This window comes from Didymella exigua, assembly GCF_010094145.1.
Source record: "Didymella exigua CBS 183.55 unplaced genomic scaffold M421scaffold_33, whole genome shotgun sequence".
In the NCBI taxonomy this organism is placed as follows: domain Eukaryota; kingdom Fungi; phylum Ascomycota; class Dothideomycetes; order Pleosporales; family Didymellaceae; genus Didymella; species Didymella exigua.
The window spans coordinates 172,585-194,810 of NW_022984807.1; the positions used below are offsets into that span (position 1 = coordinate 172,585).

General features: G+C 51.3%; 8 protein-coding genes across 8 annotated transcripts; 2 read left to right on the forward strand and 6 right to left on the reverse strand.

The window, feature by feature from the left end:
• Positions 1-2,690: 2,690 nt before the first annotated feature.
• On the reverse strand, positions 2,691-3,274 carry M421DRAFT_267017 (uncharacterized protein; the record flags this gene model as incomplete). Its single annotated transcript, XM_033588744.1, has 1 exon — positions 2,691-3,274. A coding segment is annotated over exon 1 (427 nt), but the record flags the coding sequence as incomplete, so codon positions are not given.
• Positions 3,275-5,082: 1,808 nt separating this feature from the next.
• Positions 5,083-6,694, forward strand: M421DRAFT_424233 (uncharacterized protein). Its single transcript, XM_033593692.1, has 2 exons — positions 5,083-5,133; positions 5,189-6,694. The coding sequence occupies exon 2, from the start codon at positions 5,216-5,218 to the stop codon at positions 6,467-6,469; it is 1,254 nt and encodes a 417-aa protein (XP_033445256.1). The 5' UTR covers positions 5,083-5,133; positions 5,189-5,215; the 3' UTR covers positions 6,470-6,694.
• Positions 6,695-7,732: 1,038 nt separating this feature from the next.
• On the reverse strand, positions 7,733-9,132 carry M421DRAFT_267045 (NAD(P)-binding protein). Its single transcript, XM_033588746.1, has 5 exons — positions 8,476-9,132; positions 8,284-8,394; positions 8,169-8,224; positions 8,012-8,120; positions 7,733-7,962 (listed from the first exon to the last, which is right to left on the reverse strand). Exons 1-5 carry the CDS (start codon positions 8,977-8,979, stop codon positions 7,915-7,917), a joined length of 828 nt encoding a protein of 275 aa, XP_033445257.1. The 5' UTR covers positions 8,980-9,132; the 3' UTR covers positions 7,733-7,914.
• On the reverse strand, positions 9,105-11,085 carry M421DRAFT_267021 (kinase-like protein). The gene has a single exon (XM_033588745.1). It carries the CDS (start codon positions 10,944-10,946, stop codon positions 9,231-9,233), a length of 1,716 nt encoding a protein of 571 aa, XP_033445258.1. The 5' UTR covers positions 10,947-11,085; the 3' UTR covers positions 9,105-9,230.
• A 2,070-nt stretch (positions 11,086-13,155) lies between these two features.
• M421DRAFT_71207 (uncharacterized protein) lies at positions 13,156-13,526 on the reverse strand (the record flags this gene model as incomplete). Its single annotated transcript, XM_033596771.1, has 2 exons — positions 13,156-13,368; positions 13,416-13,526. 2 exons carry the CDS (start codon positions 13,524-13,526, stop codon positions 13,156-13,158), a joined length of 324 nt encoding a protein of 107 aa, XP_033445259.1.
• A 242-nt stretch (positions 13,527-13,768) lies between these two features.
• Positions 13,769-15,050, forward strand: M421DRAFT_70992 (uncharacterized protein; the record flags this gene model as incomplete). Its single annotated transcript, XM_033596756.1, has 2 exons — positions 13,769-13,880; positions 13,933-15,050. 2 exons carry the CDS (start codon positions 13,769-13,771, stop codon positions 15,048-15,050), a joined length of 1,230 nt encoding a protein of 409 aa, XP_033445260.1.
• Positions 15,051-16,545: 1,495 nt separating this feature from the next.
• On the reverse strand, positions 16,546-18,372 carry M421DRAFT_103399 (MFS general substrate transporter; the record flags this gene model as incomplete). Its single annotated transcript, XM_033586899.1, has 3 exons — positions 16,546-17,840; positions 17,891-18,253; positions 18,318-18,372. The coding sequence occupies 3 exons, from the start codon at positions 18,370-18,372 to the stop codon at positions 16,546-16,548; spliced, it is 1,713 nt and encodes a 570-aa protein (XP_033445261.1).
• Positions 18,373-20,171: 1,799 nt separating this feature from the next.
• Positions 20,172-22,036, reverse strand: M421DRAFT_267072 (uncharacterized protein). Its single transcript, XM_033588747.1, has 2 exons — positions 21,324-22,036; positions 20,172-21,273 (listed from the first exon to the last, which is right to left on the reverse strand). Exons 1-2 carry the CDS (start codon positions 21,622-21,624, stop codon positions 20,285-20,287), a joined length of 1,290 nt encoding a protein of 429 aa, XP_033445262.1. The 5' UTR covers positions 21,625-22,036; the 3' UTR covers positions 20,172-20,284.
• Between the last annotated feature and the right edge of the window lie 190 nt (positions 22,037-22,226).

Sequence of the window (22,226 nt, forward strand, 5' to 3'; positions counted from 1 at the left end):
ATCCTACAAGACTCGGATCAAGATTGGAAATATGGGGCAGCAAGGATGGGCGACATCTATCGACATTCCACGTGGGCGACATCTATCGACATTCCACGTGGGCGACATCTATCGACATTACACGTGGGCGACATCTATCGACATTCCACGTGGGCGACATCTATCGACATTCCACGTGCACAGTCGCCGCCACTGGCACTCGACATGGCAATGACGGGCTGTTTTTTGAAAGAGATGCTCTCGTTTTTACAGCCTGTCCTCTATATGAGGGGAAACATGGCCTACGGCTGTACGCTTATCAGCCGCTGTCTGATAGGGCCTGGGCAGTGCAGAAAAGATGTTTATCATCAAGGACGCTTATTTTGGTTCTGAAATGGTGTCATGGGCATGTCGACGTACCGAAGCCTGCAAAGGTCCTACTGCGCACGATATTAACATGCGACGTTGCTCATTCTCAAAGCTGCTCGACAGAAACACGAACGAAAGAGACAGTCAATAAGTCATGGCATGGCATCATACGGGAATATTCGGCTTGCAAACTAACGTTTGGAAAGACAAGTGGCCAGCGTTCCAAGGCCTGACCACTGAGGTTGAGAAGGCGCAAGGGTGGACAATTGTGCAAGGCCTGCGCACTCATCTACTCAGCAAAGATCTTCTGTGGCTCGCAAGCGGCCCCGAGAGAGGTCTAGAGACCGTAGAGCTTGGGGAACCCTCCTGGAGCTGGCTAAACACCAAAGCGGGAGTCTACTGGGAAGATTCCTGCAGTATCCCTGACGCGAGAATCGTCCTGCAAGAGCCATCTGCGCCAGATGACGCGAGAATTACTGCTCGAGATCTATCTGAGCATTCCATTCAGATCGAGGCTTGTATGATCGATTTCGGGAGCCGCGGAGGAAGAGACTGCACCCTTGCAGTCAAGAACCCAAAGTACTACATCCCTTCACTAGAGTACTTCATCGCTTCACCTGGATGGTCAGTACATGAGTGGTATCCGTTTATACGTGGCAGATGGTATCCGGGCACCATCCCAGTCATCCACGGCAATCTGTAGGCTCTGCAGATCTGCTCTAGACGACGGAGCTACACCTCCGGCAGGACATGGGACCATCACGCGTCTGGATTAATCATTACTCCGGTGCTGCATGGGCCAGGATACTGGAGAAGAGTGGGTACGTACGACACCTGGACCGATTACGATACATCCAAGGCAGATTCACGTCCAAAGGACTCAGGTGAACGTGCGTATGAATCGACATCAGACAAAGAGGAGTTTTCAGAAGAGGAGGCGGCTCTCCGCGGCCATCCTTGCCCGTGGAACCGAGAGAAGACTACTATCTTCCTGATCTAGCTTCCCACATCGTCGACCATTGACGCCCCTCCTGAGCCGCAGCGAGGCGTGATGGCCCGACTACTGTTCCTTGACGACAGCGCATACTATCAGGACTCTCTCTACCACTCTATGTTGCCACGAATGTGGCTGCTGTACATATTTCTGTCTAATCGTCGTCGACCTTGCAGTGAAATCTTGTGCTTTCCAGCCCTGCACCACTTTGCTTCGCAACGCGACAATCACCGGGACAAGAACTGCCAGGCACTCCTCGAAAGGGGCTTCTAAATCAAGACTGACATTACGTGTCCGCTCTGATAATCAGCGATCTGGCGCAACAGAAAAGTACGGCACGCTGCTCCAACATCCACCACATCGCCACCAATCGACTCCTGTAAAAGACCGTGAATTTTCAGAGCTACGTTATCCTCCAATTTCTACACTCATCACAGAGTCCTGCCCGCTTCCACTGAGAGAAACACGAACAGTGAAAAGATACGGAAATTTGCTTCAAGTCTCCTCCAAACCCCCAACATCCGCACTGCTACTAACCGTCAATATCATAGCTTAGCCCTGTGATATGCATCCACGACTTTTTTATTTTTTCCGCTTCCACTCCACGTACTATATCGATGGCCTGCGCACACTGTCTCTGCATTTCACGACCTCCACTATTCTCCTCACCCTCACAGGTCTTGCAATATATGCGTGCTGCCGCTTGTATATTTCTTCCTTTATGACCACCATCATCCCGCCGTCAAGAGATATCGGTGGATCCACGTGTTTGGTGCTACAGGTCTCCAGCGTAGATAAATACTGGTACTAAGAAGGTAGATCCCGCATGTACATGTGGCCACCGGCTGTCAAGCCGTTGTCAGATGAGGGTCGCGCCCGCTTTAAGAAAGCAGTCTTTCGATGCTCGCATCGATTTATTTTTGAATAGAATGACATTTGGCGATGCTCCCGCATTCCATAATTCACACTGGGCTAGGTCGCTGTATGGAATGCACGATTGCACGAATGCGCTGGCGCGATTGACGCAGACGTTTGAGTACGATTGCGGAGATGACGACGAGAATGTGCTGGCACGATTGACGCAGGCGTTGGAGTACGAGTGCGGAGATGACAACGAGACCTCGCGCCCAACGAATGAAGACGCGATGTCCGACTCGCTTCGACAGCACCGGATTTACTGTGCTGGCGAGGTATTACCTTAATCGCCACCGCTGAGTTATTGCATACACGTATCTTGGAGACGTACCATTTATTACAGCGCATTATTCTGGGATAGATAAATAGGTACCCTGCTACAGTTTCCCGTAAACATCATCAGCACATCTACAAACCTCCTAAAGCAACGGTAGAAATCTCCATTTTTTTTGTGCCAAACAGATATTAACAGACCGACCATGGCTGGCGAAATACCAAAGTACATCAGGAACAGTCCGGCTATTCGCACGATTCAAGCTCGCCTGGATGTCGAGTGGCAGATTGAGCGTCGCCAGAAGTACTACAAGTGCGTCAGGAAAGGCATGTCCAAGAAAGAAATCGACGAGGTCCTCGACAAGTTCGACGACGAGGCGATCGATCGCGAGGATGAAATCATCGGTGCAGCGTGCGAGGAGATGATGGCCATAGCGGAATTTAGGGAGAGCAGGCGTAAGAAGTGGGAGGAGCGATCCGCTAAGGGGGAGGAGAAGAAGGAGGAGAACTGAGCAGGTGCACTGTTCGATAGAGTTGGAGAGGAAAGTGCGCAAGGTCTCACGGGTGTGTGGTGCACATTGTTTCATTTGACCTGCAGGTTGATCTAGAATCGCTGCTAGGAACCCGACAAGAATCGACTGGGTGGTTGCACACTAGATCCGGATTCTCACAACCATCTTGTTTGTAGCTCAAGCCTAAGACTGCAGGCGACCTTAAATCGAACGCAGGGACACTGATCTCTTATTATGGGCATTTGTCTGCTTGCTGGTATATCTTGACCGTAGACCTAGCTTCTACGTCAGGACTTCAAGCTCAATCAAATGATTTAATCAAATGAAAGGAGACTGTGGTCCAAGATCATTACCTTGTTTTACACGACATTGTCAACTGGACGTAGTACTAAAATCTACAGATACAGGATATAGCCGTAGATTGCAGTAAGCACCGGCATTTATGTCAATCTAACTTATAGCTGCAGCTGATTATCAAGCTCGTCAAAAAAAAAACTACGGTACCGACATCCACAAGGCGGACATCGTTGACCTTATTTTGGTCGGGGCTCAGCGGGGTCTCGGTTTCTGCACAATACGAACAACGATACTACGGTGACCCTCTTTGTGGCTCTTCTCTCGGCTCTCAATAGTAATTGGCATCAGTTTGCGCCTTCTAGGGGATATCTGCTCAACACAGTCTTAGACGGTGTCATCCAGGACATACTGCGAGCAGCCGCGATTCAGATAAAGGCCAAGGCGAAGTCAGATTTCGAGGTCACTCAATACTGCGACCAGTGCGAGACGCCTGGGCACAATTCAGTCAATTGTGCTCTTTCCAACGACAGGTCCATCGCTGCCTTCCTGGGGTCATCTCCGTAGCACGTTAGCAGTAGGCCTGTAGACACAGTAGAACAAGAAGTAAGGTCTCCGGAAGAGGTTCGACCTCAGCTTTTATGTGCATCTCCTACCCCGCATACCAGCAGATGGTAAACGCCGTGGAAATCTGGCAGATCATGCAAGCTTTTAGAAGCTTAGGCACGTTTACAAGGCCCTTTTGTATCCCGAGGTACATGAAGACCCGTTAGCTTTACTTAAGTAAGAAATCTTTTTGGCTCATCATTGTTTTTCAGCATTAAGCGTAGATACCGACCCGCAGCAGCTGCCATCTCGACGTTTTCGAGCTTGTGCAGCGTGTAGAGCATGAACATTATGCAGGGGCTGGGACCAGGCTTTCGATTACCAAGCCTAAGGATGTTGCAATGTTCCTTCCAATAAATCCCGATTGGGAGGTGCTCTGGAACTGATTGGACGCGATTGATTTGCATTCGCGGGTTTGCGGCACGGCGCGCTCGACCCCAGTCATGCCAACAGTATGACAGTATAGCAGCCTGAAACAACCTTGGAAGGGTTGGATCATGATCGCACGTCATTCGCATTAGCTCAGGCCAAAGGTTCGTCGCCTCCATTGCGGATTGGTAAATCTGGAGAACAACTTCACCATAGGAGTGGCTGGCCAATACGCAGCAGTTCGAGAAAAGAAGCAAGCGGTGCCTTCGTGGATCAGCGCGAGAACCGATCGCAAAGCATTGGCCTGCCGGAAAAATGCAAAAGCCTTTACCTATGCGCAGGCTCGGTTAGGTGATTAAGATGAGGTCTCGCTTGTTGGTAGTGTGCTACAGCTCGTCCAGTAGGCTCGAGCATCACCGTGCGCACCACCCAATGGCATCACCCTATAGATAGGACCATACACCGGCATCCCAAAGGATCAAATCTGTCACTTGTGGCGTTGATTGAAACACTTGCGCTCTTCTCACATTCCGTTCCCAGCTCATGAGGATTACACAACCAACTAGTACCAAGGAACGCAAGATACGTATAGCGTTGGTGGAGCATCACTCGTACATGACAAGCTTTCTCAGACAGCAAGTCGTGGACTTTCCAGATCATTTACTGGTCAGAGATGACCAGTTGAGTGCAGATTCATTTTACTTGGCTATGTGGCTGTCTTCAGAACGGGCCGGTTTGCAGCACTGCGATACTCCAGCTCGCTGCTCAGCCTCGTTTGCTGAAACACTATTTAGTTCACATGTGGTGAGCATAGCCACTCTGGTAAGGAATACATAATTCATGTAATTCCAATCGCGGCATTTCCTGACTATACCAGTGTCCAACTTCGAGCATCCACAGCACTATGGCTTCATCCCAACCTCGTTCCCCCAAAGCGCTGCCATCTCCACCCTCTACAGGCCACGGAACTGCAGATAACCCTTCTCCTCGCTTACGCTCACCTGCTACAATCGATAGTTTAACCCCACGCAAGCGCAAGACCCCAATATCGATACGACACGAGCCTCAATACATTGGAGAGCAGAGCCGACCACTTGCTCCAAAGTCAGAATCGGTGGTGATGCTGAGTTACGACCATCCAAAAACTCCCGTCGGCTTGCAAATTCCCCTTAGTAAGAGGGCTAAGCCTACGCCCGAGCGTATCGTTCAATCCAGAGAGAATGCAACAAATGAGAAGCCAATAAAGGTTGTCGCCTCCAAGGAAAAACCATGCAGATCTCTCTATAGTGAGAACGAGAAAAGGTCGGCAGGAGCAGAGTCAGTAAACACATCAACTAGTCGAGCGACAATGCTCAACGGCATGATGATTGACTTGGAAGATGGGATCTATCCGGAGGGAGAGCCACCCTCCGATCTTCACTCAGGGAGCGTACAACTTCATGACAGACTTAAAAAGAAGCTTGGACAAAAGCTCACCCCAAAGGATCAGAGAGGGTGTGTCTACATATTCTCTGACCCGAAAAGACCTCATCTTCATAAGATCGGGAGAACCAAGGAAACACTTAAGCGGATGGGTCAGCTCAATCTCTCCTGTGGACTTCAGCTGGAGCTTGTAGGAAGTGTGGAAGTCGAAAATTATTTTCGGACCGAGATCCTCATCCACACATACATCTCCGATCTTTGTCGGCCTTACAAATGCGCAGTATGTAATAAAAAACACGGCGAATGGTTCGAGATCAACAAAGAACCTGCACAAGCATATGTGGCGAGGTGGGTGGCTTTCATGAACAAAGAAAATCCGTACGACGCGAAATCAAAAGATCTCCATGCTTTCTTCAGGAACCGGATTAGTCTTCGAGATAATCTCTTGACGGGCCCTGATACCGAAACTATCCGGAAGAATTGGGAGCAAATCTTGTCGACGACTGCTGCAGACCGCTTTGGGTACACCTTCAGAAGTATATGGGAGGTCCTTTGGCAGTTCTACTGGCCGATCAATGCCATGGTTGCGTGGACGATAACTTTTGTTGCCATTCAGCATCCTGTCATGTTCATATTCATGGCTGCGTCTGTGATCGGCACTTTTGTCACCATGGCTCATGACTTGCATGATCTGTGGCACGACACCAAAGTGTCGAAAAGAAGACGTTCGAAGTGACAACAAATGAGATTTTTCCCGTCTTGTAGCCACAGGACAATTTTGTCTCGGAGGGTAGAAATTCAGATTCGTTCCCCAAGTCTTTCATAAATCTTTCTTACAAAAATAAGCGGCTAGCAGGTTAAGTCAGATTGTCACATAGGTTTTCATGCGCAATGTACTCATTGATACCACCGCAGATAGGATCTCTTTAGGCAAAGAAACCTACTACAGCAATCCAAATACTTAGAACTACAAACGGCTCAAAAATGACGGTTCAGCGAACAGACTTGCGTCGGGATGCGTCTCCAAGTCCTGGCGTCAGAGACTCGGGATGCTCAGCAAAGACTGAGAGGTATTAGTTAGGGACGACTAACTGAGAAATTTCAGCAATGCAGTCTCCTCCCCTTTGAATTTACCTGCGACTTCGATTACCATCGTTATCTCACCCTATTATGTGAGCCTACACGACCAACGTGTCGGCGAAGGCCCGAAGCGAGTCCTCAAGCTTGGCCTCATCGAGTCACCAGAGATGATGGGAATCAAGATCCACATGAATGAGATCGAACTACCAAGGCGAGGTAGGCCGAAGCTTTGAGGTCCTACGTCGTACACCAGCCGATGTCTCCAAAGCGCGCGCCAACCACTCCTTTCTTTCTCTGCGCTCGCCTATCCGCATGAGCATGGTATTATGCACAGACACAATGACTCTGTCAAATCCTCATGCCGCGGGCCTCATATCTTCATTACTGACTTCGGTTGCTACCAAGGTAGTCTGCCGTGCGAAGGGTTTTTTGACACTACTAGTGGACTGTGGACATGTCTTTTGTCTGGAAAAGTCTGACCTACCAGCTCGGACTGCAGACATCATCTCCCTCGGTTCTGTCTACTCTGAGATGCTCACTTGTGTCTTCAGTTTCGGACTTTATGAGCTCGAGGAAGTACCAGACTACTGCAGCATTTGTTGCTTTCGGTTCAGGCGGCGTGTACTCAACAATTATCGGTCCCACAAGTTACTTCACGATGGTTTTTACAACAAGTGTCTCGAACACATGTTGAATGTGAAGAGTCAGCCTCTCATAAACCCGAAAGATATCCATTAGATGCCCTTAATCAAATTTAGAAACTCTAGCAGGGATGAATTCGAGTGTGTCTGTGTTCCTAGAGCTATGAACCGAGTCAGCAAGAAGCAAGCTGGCTGGTAGATTGCTCAAAGAGCTTTGGGGTGGGACGAATTTGGAAACAAAAAAGTCGTTGTCGCTGATCGTAGGACCTTGGGAAGGGGTGTAAGAGGAGAAGTGCAAGAAGACATGGTTCCCAGCTACCCTATTGGCATGGCAAGAAAAGGTTTCCCGATGGAACGGCAGGAGATGCTGGCTCAGCGAGAACTGGAACGCGTCAACCCCGAAACTCAAACTCATGGCCACGCAATATGATTCAGTGTGAGTCCCCAATAGACCATGCTCTTAATTGTGTGGCTTCTGCTCTCTGCGATGTATATCCTGCCACGATGCCTGATAAAGTCAGTATAATTTGTTCGTTCACTTTCTCGAAGGAACTGACCTGATGATTCGGATATAGAATAGAGTCCGCCACCACGACATTTTCCCTTCTACTGGCCGCAAAGACGATGACTTCGGCGACATCTTCAGGAGTCAATGGACTGCAGCCCCTGTTGCGGATCAGGCCAATGCACATATAGTATAGGCCGGCGACTTACTCGTAAACTTTTTCTGCAGATGCTTCGTCACCTCTGTTTCGTATTATAGTGAACTCCTGCATGCTCATCAGTACATGCACTCATCGTCGATAAACTCACAATTGGATGTCCTTACCGTGAAGACTTGCCCTGGGTCAACAGTAATAACCCGAATCTTGGTATCTATCAACTCTCTCCTCAGCGCCTCGGTGAAAGCTCTCACAGCCGCTTTACTCGCACAGTAGATCTACACATCACATAATCAGCTTGCCAGATCTCCCTTTCGAACAGCCTCATAAGCCCATTTCGGAGCCGTGTTTCCACTCACCGAGCCGCTGGGATATGCCTCCCTCCCCGCAATACTCCCCAGCATGATGACGTCTCCCCTCCCACCCTCCGGTCTCTTCTTCGCAATCCTGAGAAACTCCTGCGTCATTTGAATCAACCCCGTGACATTCGTCGCCCACACATCCTCAATGACTTGATTTGGGATATCTGGCGCACGCTCATACCCGCTCATGAATCCCGCATTGTTGACGAGAACATCGACTTCTTTGAAGTCTTCTGGCAGATCGCGAAATAGTTGTGACACTTCAGAGGGCTTGCTGACGTCGAGTTGCACTACGTAGATTTTGACGCCACTGCCTAGCTCTGAGATGATCTGTTGAGAGATATCGTGCAATCTATCCACGCGCCGTGCTGTGAGGATGAGGTTGATGGAATGGGGTGATGTGCGCGCGAACTCGAAGGCGCAGGAGCGGCCGATACCGGAGGACGCGCCCGTGATCAGCACGGTTTTGCCGTGCAGATTCCTGACCGCGTTTGTTGGCATCGTGGAGTGTGCATGCGGATTTTTTTATTGAGCCAGAAGATGGTGTTGGGTGTACAGATGGATGTAGATGAAGATGCGGGAACTAATCCGTGACGCGCAAGGTGCGATGCGGGGTGGAGGGGTGTACTTCGTAAAAGCCGAGAGGACCGTTCCGTGACTCAGTGCATTGCAAAGCGTAAGGTACCGAGTTGTCTTCAAACTCAGATCGACATCAATTGGAGGGAGACAAGTACTACACACCCATTGTACATCTACCCGGGTGTGGCCTGCACGACCTTCCTCTGTTGATCTAAAGATTTGGATACCTTCACGTCTTCGCCATCTCTCTTCTTGGTTGTCGAACCCTTCTCCACTTGTGTCTTTCTCGGTGCATCAACACCGCTTGCCTTCTTTTCCGATTTGCCGGTTTTAGCTTTACGTGGTTCTGTCTCATGAGCCCCTTCGATTTTTACGCCTGCCTGGTCACTTCTCTTCCTCGTCGCAGCAGTGTCCGTGGTTCTCATAGCGGTATCTTCTCGCTTCTTTGGTCGAGACGATTCAGTTTTCAGCTTTGGAGCGGGAGGTAACAATGCCTGACAACCATCATCTTTGAACTTGCCGACTGGCTTCTCACGCTGTAAGGCGTGCACGACGTCCAACGCTTGTGGTCTTGATCTTCTCTTCGTCTTCAACATTGCTTGCAAACAACACTGCCAGAGCTTGCGGCCTCTTTCCGATTTCAATTCTTCAGTGAACCACTTCTTTAACCTGTCAATGACCTCGTGGTACAAAGGTTGTCGTTTGGTATTCTCCAGGACAAGAACAAAGGCGTGCATCGCAGCAACGCTCTTGTTGAAAACCGATGTCATTTCGGCGAACACCAAGGCTAGAGAAAAGACATCTGACGTATTTCCATGACGTACTTCGTACGTGGTCCTACCGTCCTTAGTAATCTTTTCTGCGTTGCCAGTTCGTATGTGGATTTCCTCGTCATATATGTCAAGGACTTCTGGGGCAGCGAACCGGCGCGTCGCCTGCACGGTGCTAGTTGTGGAGGTCTCAAAGTCCGGCTTAAATACTCTCGAAGAACTGAAGTCGGTGAAGTAGACGGTATCTCCGCGGTGTATGATATTACTTGGCTTGATATCTTCGTGGCGCACACCTTCCTTGTGCATGTACGCAAGGGCGGAGGCTAGGCATGAGAACCATTGGGAGACCCTACTCCTATACTGGTTTTGGTCTGATGGTGACATCCCGGGAAACTTGTCGAGCAGAGTTTCAAGGTCTTGATTGCCGACAGGTGACATTATCAGGAAGTAGGTCGTGAGATTTTTCTCCCTCTCCGAATAGCAGTCAAGAATATTGACGACATGCTTGTGCCTTGCGCGCTGCAAGTTCTCAACTTCACGCTTTATCCTGTTCTTCTCATCCTGAGCGCGACGCTTGTTTCGACTTTGTAAGAACATAGACTTCCTCGCTACGCTTCCTATATGGCCTTTGACAGAGACTTTGCGCACCTCACCGAAGCTGCCTTTACCGAGTATGTCTCCTTCGATGTACTCGAAGCGGGCACCTGCGGTTGTACCTTCCCATATTGAAGTGGAGTCATCCGCGGAAGAGGACTCAAGCTGCGCTAAAAGAACGGCAGAAAGCCTCCTGGACGAGGCCCGTCGGGTGATGTTGCTTGATTCAGTTTTCTGTTTGACGCTTGTCGTTTCTCCCGGCACTTGATCCCTGACCTGCCGCGGTGTAGGGATTTCGATCGGTGGCAAAGGTGAATTAGATCGGATACGGTGATCGTGCCTTAATGTCGGTTTTGTGAGTTTTCCATCCGCGTTGGGGTCCTTGACTTTCGATACCGTGATCCAGTAACCCTGAATTCCATCTTGGTAGCCCGCCTTGTAACTATCTCCATTCCTCTTGCACTCTCGCTGGACGCTCTCCAGGGAAACACCAGACCAGAACCAAGGGTTGATCGAGCCCATCATAAGACTGTGTGTGTGACTAGGTATAGAGCACGTGCATCAAATAGTAAGAGCAACGTAATTAACGATTCTGAATGACCGTTGAAATTCAAAAGGACGAGATGAGGGGCTCGCTTCCTGTGGAGGCTGAAGCTGACCGAACAGGGTATCCTGCGCCTGACAAGGGCAGGCGCGGATGACTCCACCAATCGCAGGAACATCAAGAGGCACTTTTGCGTCTCTGGCTCCACCTGGTGGCGTCACCAGACTGATCGCCTTCGTCCTGCATCGAGAAGCTGAGCATGCGAAGAATGCAGTCAATGCGTTGGGGCCGAGCTCAGAGCATGCTTGTTCCGACTGTACACATTGGATCAGTCGCGCGCGTGGGCCGCAGTTGGTTACAAAGATTGACGACGATCGTGAGCGTAGTATCACAAGGGAATGCGATTTCGAGTGCAGAAATAGATGCAGGTTTATTTGGTGTTAGAAAGCTTGTTTGTGTGGAAGGGGCAGGCCGCGGCCGCGGCAGGCAAAGAAGCTAAGTCGCGTGTGCTCCTTCATCGCGAATTGTGTTGTTACATGCATAAGCATAGTAATACTTCTCTAGTCCGTTGATCCCTTAACGATTCAGTACAAACATCAATTCCATGAATAACAACAGGGTAACTCACTGGACACCTTTTGGCAGCCGCGTTGCAGAGACGAATCATGACGACAAGTCCCGGCCAGCGCAGCCAGATGCCAAACAGGAAAGCATGACTGGGAAATCAATATATACTTAGGCTTCTGCGTAACGGCTTAGGTTTAGAGCTCTTGTGGACGTTCTACCGCTCGCGAGGCAATCTTATGGCGACTCTTGTTGGCTCGCTCAACTAACTTCGAATTCGCAGACGTATGTTCTCTCTACCGATGCTAGATGGTCATTACGCTGCTTCCCTTTCTTGCTTTCGCTATCTTTCGATGGCTTCTGTAGTCGCGGATGCCTGGCTCGGTCGTCTCTGCCATCCAAATCACCCTCGGGTCTTCAGCTTCTGAGAATTATGCTTCTTCTTAAGGGCGGTACAATTTGTCTCCATGGCAAGACTTTGCTACTCTACATCAAGCTACGTCGGACCATATTGCGGTTAGCCTGGGTCGCTTCCCGTTGCAGGCCCTAGACTTAAACGTACCAAACGAGACTCCTGTCGGGTGACTGGGGTACTTGTCGTATTCTGTCGTAGACTTATTCGTCTCTTTCGATCGACGCAAGGTCGTCCTGCGCCTTTCGTTAGAGCGGTATTTACACTCACACCCGGATTGTTGCATGCCATAATCTCGCTCCTGATGCGAAGGCTCGATGGCAAGCATCGCCGTGGAGTTTAGGAGGACCTCCAGTGCACGCAGGCAGTATCGTGTGTGGCTCGGACGGCAACGGGAAGGTGCATAGATTCAAGAGAGCGAGATTCGTCACTAGACTCATATTGCAAAAGGCAGCTGGTCTGCCAGGTGCGCAGTCAAGATTCATCCTTGACACATCAAGGAGACTTTTATAGTCCACATTCATGCGTCGTAGAACGATTGCCTCCAGCTGGCCGAATCGTCTTCGCACGCAAGATGATGTTATTTTTCGCAGCCAAGTCCTCCAGTCTCGCCCATTGCACCGAGAAGTCGACGTATCTAATAATGCTCAGATCGATAGGCGTGGTGTTCAGTTGCAGCAGCAAGTGTAGCGTTTCCAAGGATATCGAGCGGCATGAAAGCAGCAGTCCTGCACCGATGCCTGATGCATCGAAACGGTGCTTGGTGCCGTTAAACTGTAGATACCCGGATTGACTCGTGAGGGCGTAGCGCCAGATCCTTATTAGGGGCTCTGCTGGCAGTTCGAGGAGCCTGCAGGTCATGTTCGGAGAGGTGCGTTCCAAGCTGGTCCCCGTGTCGGCGTGCGTTCGGTTGCCAGGGTGAATGATGTCTCGCTGAAACTGTGGAGCTGAGCAGTCAGGGCGTGGATCTGGAAAGCGTGAATCTCAGTCCAGTAGCTGCAGGCGGTCTCGGCTGAGAGCTGTGCTGGTTAGAGTAGATAGTGCGCAGACAACGAATGTATTGACGAGATGAGGCGGCGTTGGTAGAACCGAGTCCCTAAGGCGACGATTTTTTGAACGGCCGTTGTCGTATGCAAGGGCACACTGGGATGTAAAAAGGGTCGTGTCACGTGTGCGTTGGCTTTGCAAAGCGCACCTTTGACCCTACCATATTCTCAAAGAATGACCCCGCTCTTTTGACCTGGCAATGTGCTCTCTTCGAACTCAATCTTCTTGACATGCTGGCCTGGCACAACGATCAACCCCACGTAGCGACTGCTCCAAGTCACCTTTGCAGACGGGTTCCCTGACTCTTCAACTGCCTTGCGAATGGCTTCAGCAGAAGGCGCACGATACTCATACGCAAGAGACAAGATGATGTTGCGGTCCTGCAGTCGTTAGTACCTTGTATGTACCCTCAGTCTTGCAGACTCACCTTGTCAGTGCACTTCATCTGCCCGCCAAAGACGCGCCCGTCAGAGGCATGAATCCGCAGATTCTTGCCAATGAACTGCGAGAGCCAAAATGTGGCTTGTTCGTTGTCCATTTTGGTATTGGTTCTGCTTTTGCTGCTCGGCGACTCTAAGTATGGGAGATACCAGCTGTATCGTTTTGCAGACATCTCAACGACGATAGCGTGGACGCTGCGCTAACAGTAGAGGGGTGTGGCTTCATCGTGGCTTCCCGCTGTGGCTGGTGGTGTTCGGAGAAGATGTTAGTCAGCAAGACTTTTGAGCCTGGAGCCTCGCATCTGAGAGCGGACAGGCGTGCGACCAACCATACATCACCATGTACTCAATACGTCGGAGCTGCCAGTCGGCACTGCGCAATTCGAATGGCGTCGCTGTCTATGCCAATGGCTCGCGCCGCGCTTTCTCGCGGAGTGTGGCACGGTCAAAGGGTGCGCATAAGCCATACAACTATCGCTGTGCCCCATATTGACATCCTCGTAGGCGGCCTTCCTGTCTTCCTTGAGCCCTCCTCCACCGAACTCTCAGCTACACTCGCCAAGATCAACTCGAAGGTCCTCCTCCCCGAACACTTGACACGAGAACAGCAAAAGCTCGTCTACAAGGAGAAGGGGCGCGCAAAGCTCGAGACCGAACCTGTCGAGGTCACCGTAGGCGACGTGACCCTTCCCCTCGAATTCATCGACCGCAACTCGCGACCGGGCCGATGGGACAGCCTGCAGGAAGTGATCAACCAGAGCGAAACAGCAGCAGATTGGGAGAATCTAGTTCGTGTACTGGAGGGCTTCCACAGCGCCGGTATTGCCGTCAAACCCCAATGGCAGGAGCTTGTAGTACGGAAACTGAACGAGAACGGACACCAAAATATTGTTCTGAAGGCGCTGCAACGAGTCAAGGCCACGGGAGTGCGATTGAGCAACTATTCCGTTGCGTTCAGAACCTTGAAGGGCGCACACGACCGGGCCGCAGACTCTGACTGGGAAATGGAGGAGACTGTCAAGGCGCTGCGGTATGCGCGACAGGTCGTTGAGCTGATGGAGGAAGAGGAGCACCACGCCGTATCGTCTCTGAAGGGCGTCAAGCAGTTTCCAACCGACTGGAGGAGTGCGCCCTTTGTCATCGCCATACCTACAGAGCTGGCCGCTATCGTTGCGCAGAAGCACGAAGGCGATGTCGAGGTTGTGAAGAACCTCGCCAACCGCCTCGTCAACGCCCTCAAGCAGAACAACACCGCCGCACTACCAAAGACCCACGAACCATCAGCGATCCAAGCTGAGGACTCGATCGACCGTGTATCCGCTCTCGCTAAAAAGACAGAAGCGGACTTTAAGGGCAAGAAGACACAGACCGAAAGCCTCAACCAGTACTGCCAGGGATTGTTCGAGTCAATGGTCATCTGGAATGCGCTGAAGACATCAAAGGTTGTGCTGGGCGCGGACATGCCGCTTGCAGCAGAGGCTGCCGAGTACCAGAGCAGAGCCAAGCAGGTGCTGGATGAGAGCGTGCAGGCTCTTCCTAAGCTGCAGATGAGGGACGGCCTGGAGCTCAAGAGCCAGTACCCCGCTTACATCCGAGAGCAGGTGCAGAAGTGTCAGGCATAGATTCGATGTGTGGGATAGGTGTACGATGTAAGACTTGTATGATGAGTTTGTACAATGTAACATAAAGCTGAGCGCGCAATCAGTGGTCAGCATCGCAAGTGCAGAACTTTTTAAACACAACATAAACTACCCCTATGTTCTGTCACGGGGCACCCGACCAGATCACAATGTATGCTCAAAGTTCTCAGATGCTTATCGAACATCAAGTCTCAGCGGGATGTCAATAACTATCGCGCGACACACACCGCCGCCTCCAACCCTCACCCTTAGGCAGCCATTAGCTTTGATTTGATTCGACAAATCATCCAGACAAGAACATAACACGCAATTCTTTTCTCCAACACTCTCACACCGGACACGGCCAGCCAGAGCGCATTTCCGACGCAAAACGAATACCCCGTAGCCGGTGATACAGTCGCTGACCGATGAGGTGTTAAGTGGCTAAAGACCGGCGAGTAGACTCATCACGTTAAAACAGTCGCTGGATGACACACACGCCAAAGCACTGTTTCAAGATTTTCGTTAGCGAGAGTGGCTGTTGAACGATATGTCGAGTTTCAACATCGACTTTCACACTCCAAGACACGTGTGGTGGTTTATGAAGCGCGTTGATACAGCGGGGTCAGGAACTGTCGCTGCTATCCCTTAGAAGGGACGCAAATAGGAAAAACGGGATGGCTCCTGATTCAGATTTTGAATAATGTTGGGGCCGTGGAGATTGGGAGTAGAGAGCGTCACACGTGTATGTAGTATCCTTCGCTTTCTGTCCTCGGCGCCATTTCGAGATAGTGCAAACGCCTCGGTGAGAAAGAGACGACTGTGTGCGCCGTTCTCTGTAGTTCGGCGCAAGGCCTTCTACAGTGAAGCATTCTCGAATCGCCCTCGATCAAAATGATGTGGCCCTGGCGAACTTGGTCCTTGCTTCGGCAGATCTTGTTTACCTCTAGATGACTCTCTATGCTTTTCCAAATGTCGAATCGCGTTTCTTCTTGGTCAGTGGCATTCGCCTGGGCTAGAGTTTGAGACGATGCTAACATTGACACAGGTCTTTACCATTATCTCTGGCCTTGGCTGGATCACCTTGGTGTATGCACTTCCAGAGATTCCCAGGATGCAGTTGGAGAGTGTAGCGAAGTTGTTCTGCAACGACCCAGCTGCGATCGCTGCGCTTACCGAAAGATTGCTGGTGAGGAGCGGATTCATGGGATGAAGACGGAGGCAGTTTATGACAGTATGGTGTTGTTCAAACGTGTAGTGGTGGAAAAGATGGCAATTTTGTGTACTTGCAAATCTATTGCGATACATTAATGCAAATGCCATAAGCTTTTCGATTCGCTATGCAAGAAATGCTCACATGACCGAATGCTTGGTCATGATCAAATCCTCGTGAAGCCTTGAGAAGTGCCTCCAACGCCGAATAATGATGCAGAAATAGAGGACATTACAGTCCTCGATTTTGGAGAACCGGCGTAAAATCGCTAGCTTTTGAAGAAGACTACCGTACGGATCCGATGACCGAGATGTCGTCGATTGCGTCCTCGTGCTCGTCGTCGCCGTGAACGACCTTCTTGAGACCATTGTTGATCTCGACCGGGCCAACGTCCTCCTCGGGAACCCAGATGAGCTGGAAAACTCCGAACACAGCCATAAGCGTAAGACCGAACCAAGCAGTAGCGCTGCCACCGATAGAGTAGATAGCGCCAACAAGAGGACAAGCAATGGTTCTGGCAAGACAGCAGGCGGACATGGCCAGACCGTTGACACGGCCAAGAACCAGGGGTGAAGGGACAGCGTTCTTCATCAAGATGAGAGAGCAGGGGAAAACAATGATACTGAAGAATGCTTGCAGAAGCAGAGTAAAGTAGACTCCGGGAGAAATGAACTCATCAGGAAGGGCGCTGATGAATGGGATGATGACGTAGCAAATGGGGTAAAACAAGACCATGTAGAAGAACGACTTCCACACGCCAACATGCTCGACGAAGATGGGGAAAATGAATCCTTGTACGAACAAGGCGATGAAACCGTTGATGGCTAGGAATGCACCCACGTCGTGGAGGGACATGCCAAGACCGCCACGGAAGTCCACACCTCGGGTAGCAGGCTCATCTAGGATGTAGACAGGGAGGATGCTGATAAACGCCATCTGGTGGAATGCGAAGATAGACATCGCAACGATCATCATGACAACAGTCTTGTTGAAGGTGTTGCGAGGCTTGGCAGGGGCTCCACGGGTAGGCAGAACGGTGTGAGGAGTGACCCTGATCGAGTGCATGGTACCGAAAGATGAGCGACGGATATCGAACCTCTGGTCGAATGCTGCCGGCATACCCTCCTCCAAGAAAGAGGCGCGCTTGCGAATGTGGCGAATGCTGCCAGCGACTGACATGGACCCGAGGCGGTCCCTTGTCAAGCTGACAATGGAACCACGAGGGCCGCGCATCGAGCCAGCCATAGAGCCACGAACGCGTCCTGGAACCTGGTGGGGCTCCTGGGCCGGAAGTAGGCGACTCCTCTCATTGATGTTGTCGCCGTATATGATACCGCCGTTCTGGTCGGGCTCCTCACGAACTAATGTCTCCTGCAGGAAGAGTACGCCCTGAACAATAGCCATGACGATACCGATTGCGGCGACGAGGTTGGGCAGAAGGTATGGGTACCTCCCGAAGAGACCATCCTTGGCGAAAGCGTTGGGGTAGAAGACCGCCGGTTGAGCAAGGAAGCCCCCCATGGCAGAGCCGATGATGCCTCCCAAGGTCCAGACAAATGGTTGCGTTGCATATGCGCGAGCTTAGACGATTATTAGCATCATCTGCGAAGATCTTGTGAAGGTGTCTTACGCTCGTGAGCTGGGTTCTTGACCATCTCAGCAACCATTGTCTGCATAATGGCAACGTTTCCGTTCAGAGCACCACCGACGAATCGCGCAAGCAGCGCAACCCAGAAGGTGCCTGCCATACCGAAAACAATACTAGACATCGCGACACCGGCGAGGCCAATCAGCGCGACCGGCTTCCTGCCGTAAACGTCGGAGATGGATCCCCATAGCGGTGCAGTGATGGCCTCAGCGATGGCGTAGGCGGAGACGAGTAGTCCGGAGTAGAAGGAGGCATCGCGTTCATGGATACCCAAGTCCTGGACCATCACGTATGAGTACGCGAGGATGGAATTGAACGCGAGAGGCTCGGAGAATCGGCATATTCCTGACCGGTGGTCAGAAAATCCCCAGTTTACGATGACATCATCGCGCCGAGCAGCAGCACCTACCGATAATGATGAGCTGTTTCGTGGGAAACGGCTCGTCCTTGGGGTCGAGAGGCATGGTGACGGGCCTACTGTATGTTGATGGAGGAAGAAGAAGGGCCGCCGTGCATGGGAAACAGAGGAACAATGGCAATCAAGGTTTGGCGGTATTCAGAAACAAAAGGCGGAACCAAGGGCTTATCAACGCTAAGGTCTCGCGGGCCGAGCAACCTCCACGACCTGGACTCACCACGTGAGAGGCTCCTCCTCTGTGCCACATGCAAGTTATCCTAGTTTAGCGCCAAGCGCCCCCGTCGGTCGTGCAACGAAAAGGAGATAAACGTGCTGTGCTCCCTGTCAATAATTCGAGGTTGCAAACTCGCTTGTCCTGCGTCCAGTCGTCTCAAAGGCTAGCAGCGGCCATACTGCACTCTCACTGCTTGCTATCAGAAACGAGTCGACTTCACCGCAGCGGCTGTCCCGTGGTACGCTTGAGGGTACTAATTCAGGGTTCAGCAAACATTTCCCTCCCGCAATCCCAATCAGCAGAGACTTTCTGAGCTTGCTCAAGTGGCCAAACACGGCATCCCGCCCCCCCCTTGTCGCCCTTCACGAACGTCATCCCATCGAAAACCGGGTTTACCAAGTGCAGCATCTGTTGAGCAGAGCCCTGCATTCTCAAATCTCGGGTCGCTCACCGTAACTTCAGGCTCCAAGCGTGCTCATGCTCGACTGCATCACCTGCCGCAAATCGTTGTTTGTTGAGCTCGTTTTACCTTTCGGTCCCGATTGCCCTTTCAGGCCCAGCTTGTTGGTAGTCATGAACACCGCTGGATTGCAAGCGCTCTCCACTGGCGACGAGCTCGAATCGTCCAATACCATGCGCTTCGGCGGGAGGTACGAGTTGGGGAGGTAACCTGTCAGGATCATTCCTCGAGTACTACTTGTGGCGCTCTTTGCGTCACAATACGTTGATCTAGAGAACACTGACACGTGCCGCGGTCACGATGGCATTGTGTGTCTGAACTCATCATTCCTGTGGAATCGATCAATGTACGGTGAACCTTGCCCACGGCGAGGCATGCAGCCGGAACAGCTTGCAGACTAGGTAGATTACCTGCGGGGTGGTCCACGGGGTCCATATAGCTAGCGCAATCGTTGCACAAGCTGCAGGATCTCGAATTGGAGTCAGCTGAATGGCCCTCTCATTTGATGATGAGCTGCTAGTTGGGCTGATGAAAGCAGCACCGCCAAAAGCGGAGAGCCATACACGTGACTACGGGACTTAGCGCGTCGCCTCGGCTGTACATTTCCGTCTCTTCGTCACGACGCTTACAGATCAACAAGACTATGCATCGTACTATTCAGTGCAACTGAGACACGTCCAACACTTGAGCCGTTACTTGATGTCGTTGGACACACGGCAAGAAGCAAGCATTCAGGTCTGCGGAAATGGATTCTGTGTTTTCTCATTTCGCCTCTCTAGCGATCATGCGTCATTCGCTGCATTCTGATGCACGTCCCGCCGTGGCACACAACAGATGCACTACATGAGATTGGCAAGCCCGCGATCCGTGAGCCAAAGCTCTGGGATTGGCATTCTCAATTGACAACATCGCACATCTGTGGACGATGTCATAGGCCGCGCTGAGTGCAATTGCTAGCTCCACGAGACAGTGCAAGCATGGCTTCGAGCGAAGTGCCCACGGGTTGATACAGCCAGCCAGTTCTCCTGCAACGACCAAAACCGCCGATGCGTGCAGCATTGCCGTTTGGCCTCGCGCCAGCCATTTGTACTCAATGGGTGCAGAGGCAGCATTTGAGAGCCCTCGCCCACTCTCTGGGAATCACTACCCCGGTGAGTGCGCTCACTAATCCGTGGCTTTTCCGGACCCTTGTTGCCTCCAGTGTCTCAGATACCTTACGTATCGGCATGCTACCTGTCGGCGAACTGCCGAACCGTCTTTTTATTCAATATTCGTCTTTCCACTTCAGCGACCCCTCGAACTTCCAACAGACCATTCGGTCTTCCAAAGCCACAGCCAACTACCAGGCTCGATACCGTATACAATTCCGAAAGGTGTATTGAGGGCGTTTCTTGGGTAGGCTTGTATCGCTCGTGGAGGCGCGTCGTCTGGACGTAACATGCATATCGACAACCGGCCGGTCCGTTTCTCCACCAGTACCGTCATAGTGTACATGTCATCCCGGGTGTGGAAGTAGTTGGATTGCAGCACAAAGTCGCCATTGGCCAAAGTGTCGACAACACGGAATCTCACGGTGTGATCGAGGGCAATTGGAAAACTGGCACTGCCCGCATGGTCGAGTCCATTTGTTAAGGGCAGATCCCTGAGGTTGTGCCCACCGATCCCGTGGTACACGCTTCGCCAGTCGCCTCGTGTGGTCAGATACCCGGTCCATGCATGGCTCGTGAAGAAGACAGGGTCAACGGTGGCCATCAAGCAACTCGGTGAGGAGTCCTTGAAGTTGCCGGGCGAAGATAGCAAGCTCGATACCATTTGAGCTGCCAACGGGATGCTGGAAGCTGTCGGTGGACTGGCGGTACCTTCGAAGTCCTCGCCGATCGTTCTCTCGCCACCAAGGGCCGCCCGAAGCTCCAGAGAAAAGCAACCGACTGCTGTATTCGCCAATGCATGCTGCATTACCAGCGTGTCTGCACAATCTTGTTGGGTTGCGTTTGAATTGAACCACTGGACGTCTTCCAAGCGTGCATATGGCTCCTCTGACTGATAAGCGTGGTTCACATCAGACAATGCTCCAATAGCAAAGCACAAGCTGGCGGTCTGCGCAGACAGCCATTCTCTCGGAGCAAATCGGCTTGTTGGGTCTGTCATGAACTCGAACCATTTACTTTCATCGGTCTTTGCTCGGATCAGCGATGATGGATACTCTTGTCTACTGACCAAGGCTCTACACTGATCGTACATGGTACGGAGATCCAGCGGCGTTGCCATCGTATCTGTGCATTAACGTCAGCATGCAATTACCTACGTGAACGATGAAGCTTACATCCCAACACTATAAGTTGTGGCATATACTGTTCGATAGCGGTTATACTTGGATGTCCAGCGCCAGGCTGAACGGTACCAGCGTTTGCCATTGTATGTTCTATCCCTTTACACCCTCGTTCAAGCACAGCTGCAGGTGGTTCGGTACGGACGCGCACGCTCTTCACAATACTGCGCCATACGATCCAGTCGTCACAAGAGTGGTATGTCTGTCGGCAGCTATGAGCAAAGTGCAGAGCAGCTTCAGGTGACAGTTCCGTGCATATACGACGAAGGAGTTCCAGAGGTAGTTGGCTTAGCATCAGATGCAGAAAAGGCAAAGCTGGAACCGGATTCGATAATCAAGAAAGAATGTCGACAAAGGAAACCGCACAAGTAAGGAAAATCTAGACGACATTGGAGAGAATGATCAGTGTATTTCAGTGCAGTCAAACGGTCTTATTGTCTACCACAAATTTCCGGTTGCGGCCTTTGCAGCGCACGCTTCGACCTTCCGTCACGTTTTCTACTAGACAGCAGGATGTATTGCGAGGAGGCTCACATATACGGGCCTTTAAACGGGAACACATTTTCGCCGCATTGCAGATTGGGTCGCGGTCTTACACGGCGCATAATAAAGGTGCAGCAAGGTGTTCCTGGCTGACTTAGCCACACGTGACCGCTCGCCAAACTAACCTAAAAGAGATGTTATTCGCGAAAGCGGTCAATTTTTACACGACACCAAAGCTGTTTACGAGGTCTTCATGTTCTAGAAGAACGCTTGTGGTGTGTTCGTTAAAGGGCGTTGTTACAAGAGGCGCACAGGGTTGGCAAAAGGAAATGCCGATGGAAATCGGGGCGAGCATTTTTGGCGCACGGTCAGTGCATACTAAAGCAGGTCTGCATACCCAAGGCATCACAGCGG

Excerpts from the sequence above, each read along its gene's own strand:
- M421DRAFT_424233 (XM_033593692.1), top strand. The coding sequence starts at position 5,216 with ATGGCTTCATCCCAACCTCGTTCCCCCAAAGCGCTGCCATCTCCACCC.
- M421DRAFT_267045 (XM_033588746.1), bottom strand. The coding sequence starts at position 8,979 with ATGCCAACAAACGCGGTCAGGAATCTGCACGGCAAAACCGTGCTGATC. Across the intron at positions 8,121-8,168 it reads TCTGCAGAAAAAGTTTACGA|GGGCTGCAGTCCATTGACTC; the intron begins GTAAGTCGCCGG and ends GATCCGCAACAG. Across the intron at positions 7,963-8,011 it reads TTCTATATCCGAATCATCAG|GCATCGTGGCAGGATATACA; the intron begins GTCAGTTCCTTC and ends TGACTTTATCAG.
- M421DRAFT_267021 (XM_033588745.1), bottom strand. The coding sequence starts at position 10,946 with ATGATGGGCTCGATCAACCCTTGGTTCTGGTCTGGTGTTTCCCTGGAG.
- M421DRAFT_267072 (XM_033588747.1), bottom strand. The coding sequence starts at position 21,624 with ATGCTAAGCCAACTACCTCTGGAACTCCTTCGTCGTATATGCACGGAA. Across the intron at positions 21,274-21,323 it reads ACAACTTATAGTGTTGGGAT|ATACGATGGCAACGCCGCTG; the intron begins GTAAGCTTCATC and ends GTTAATGCACAG.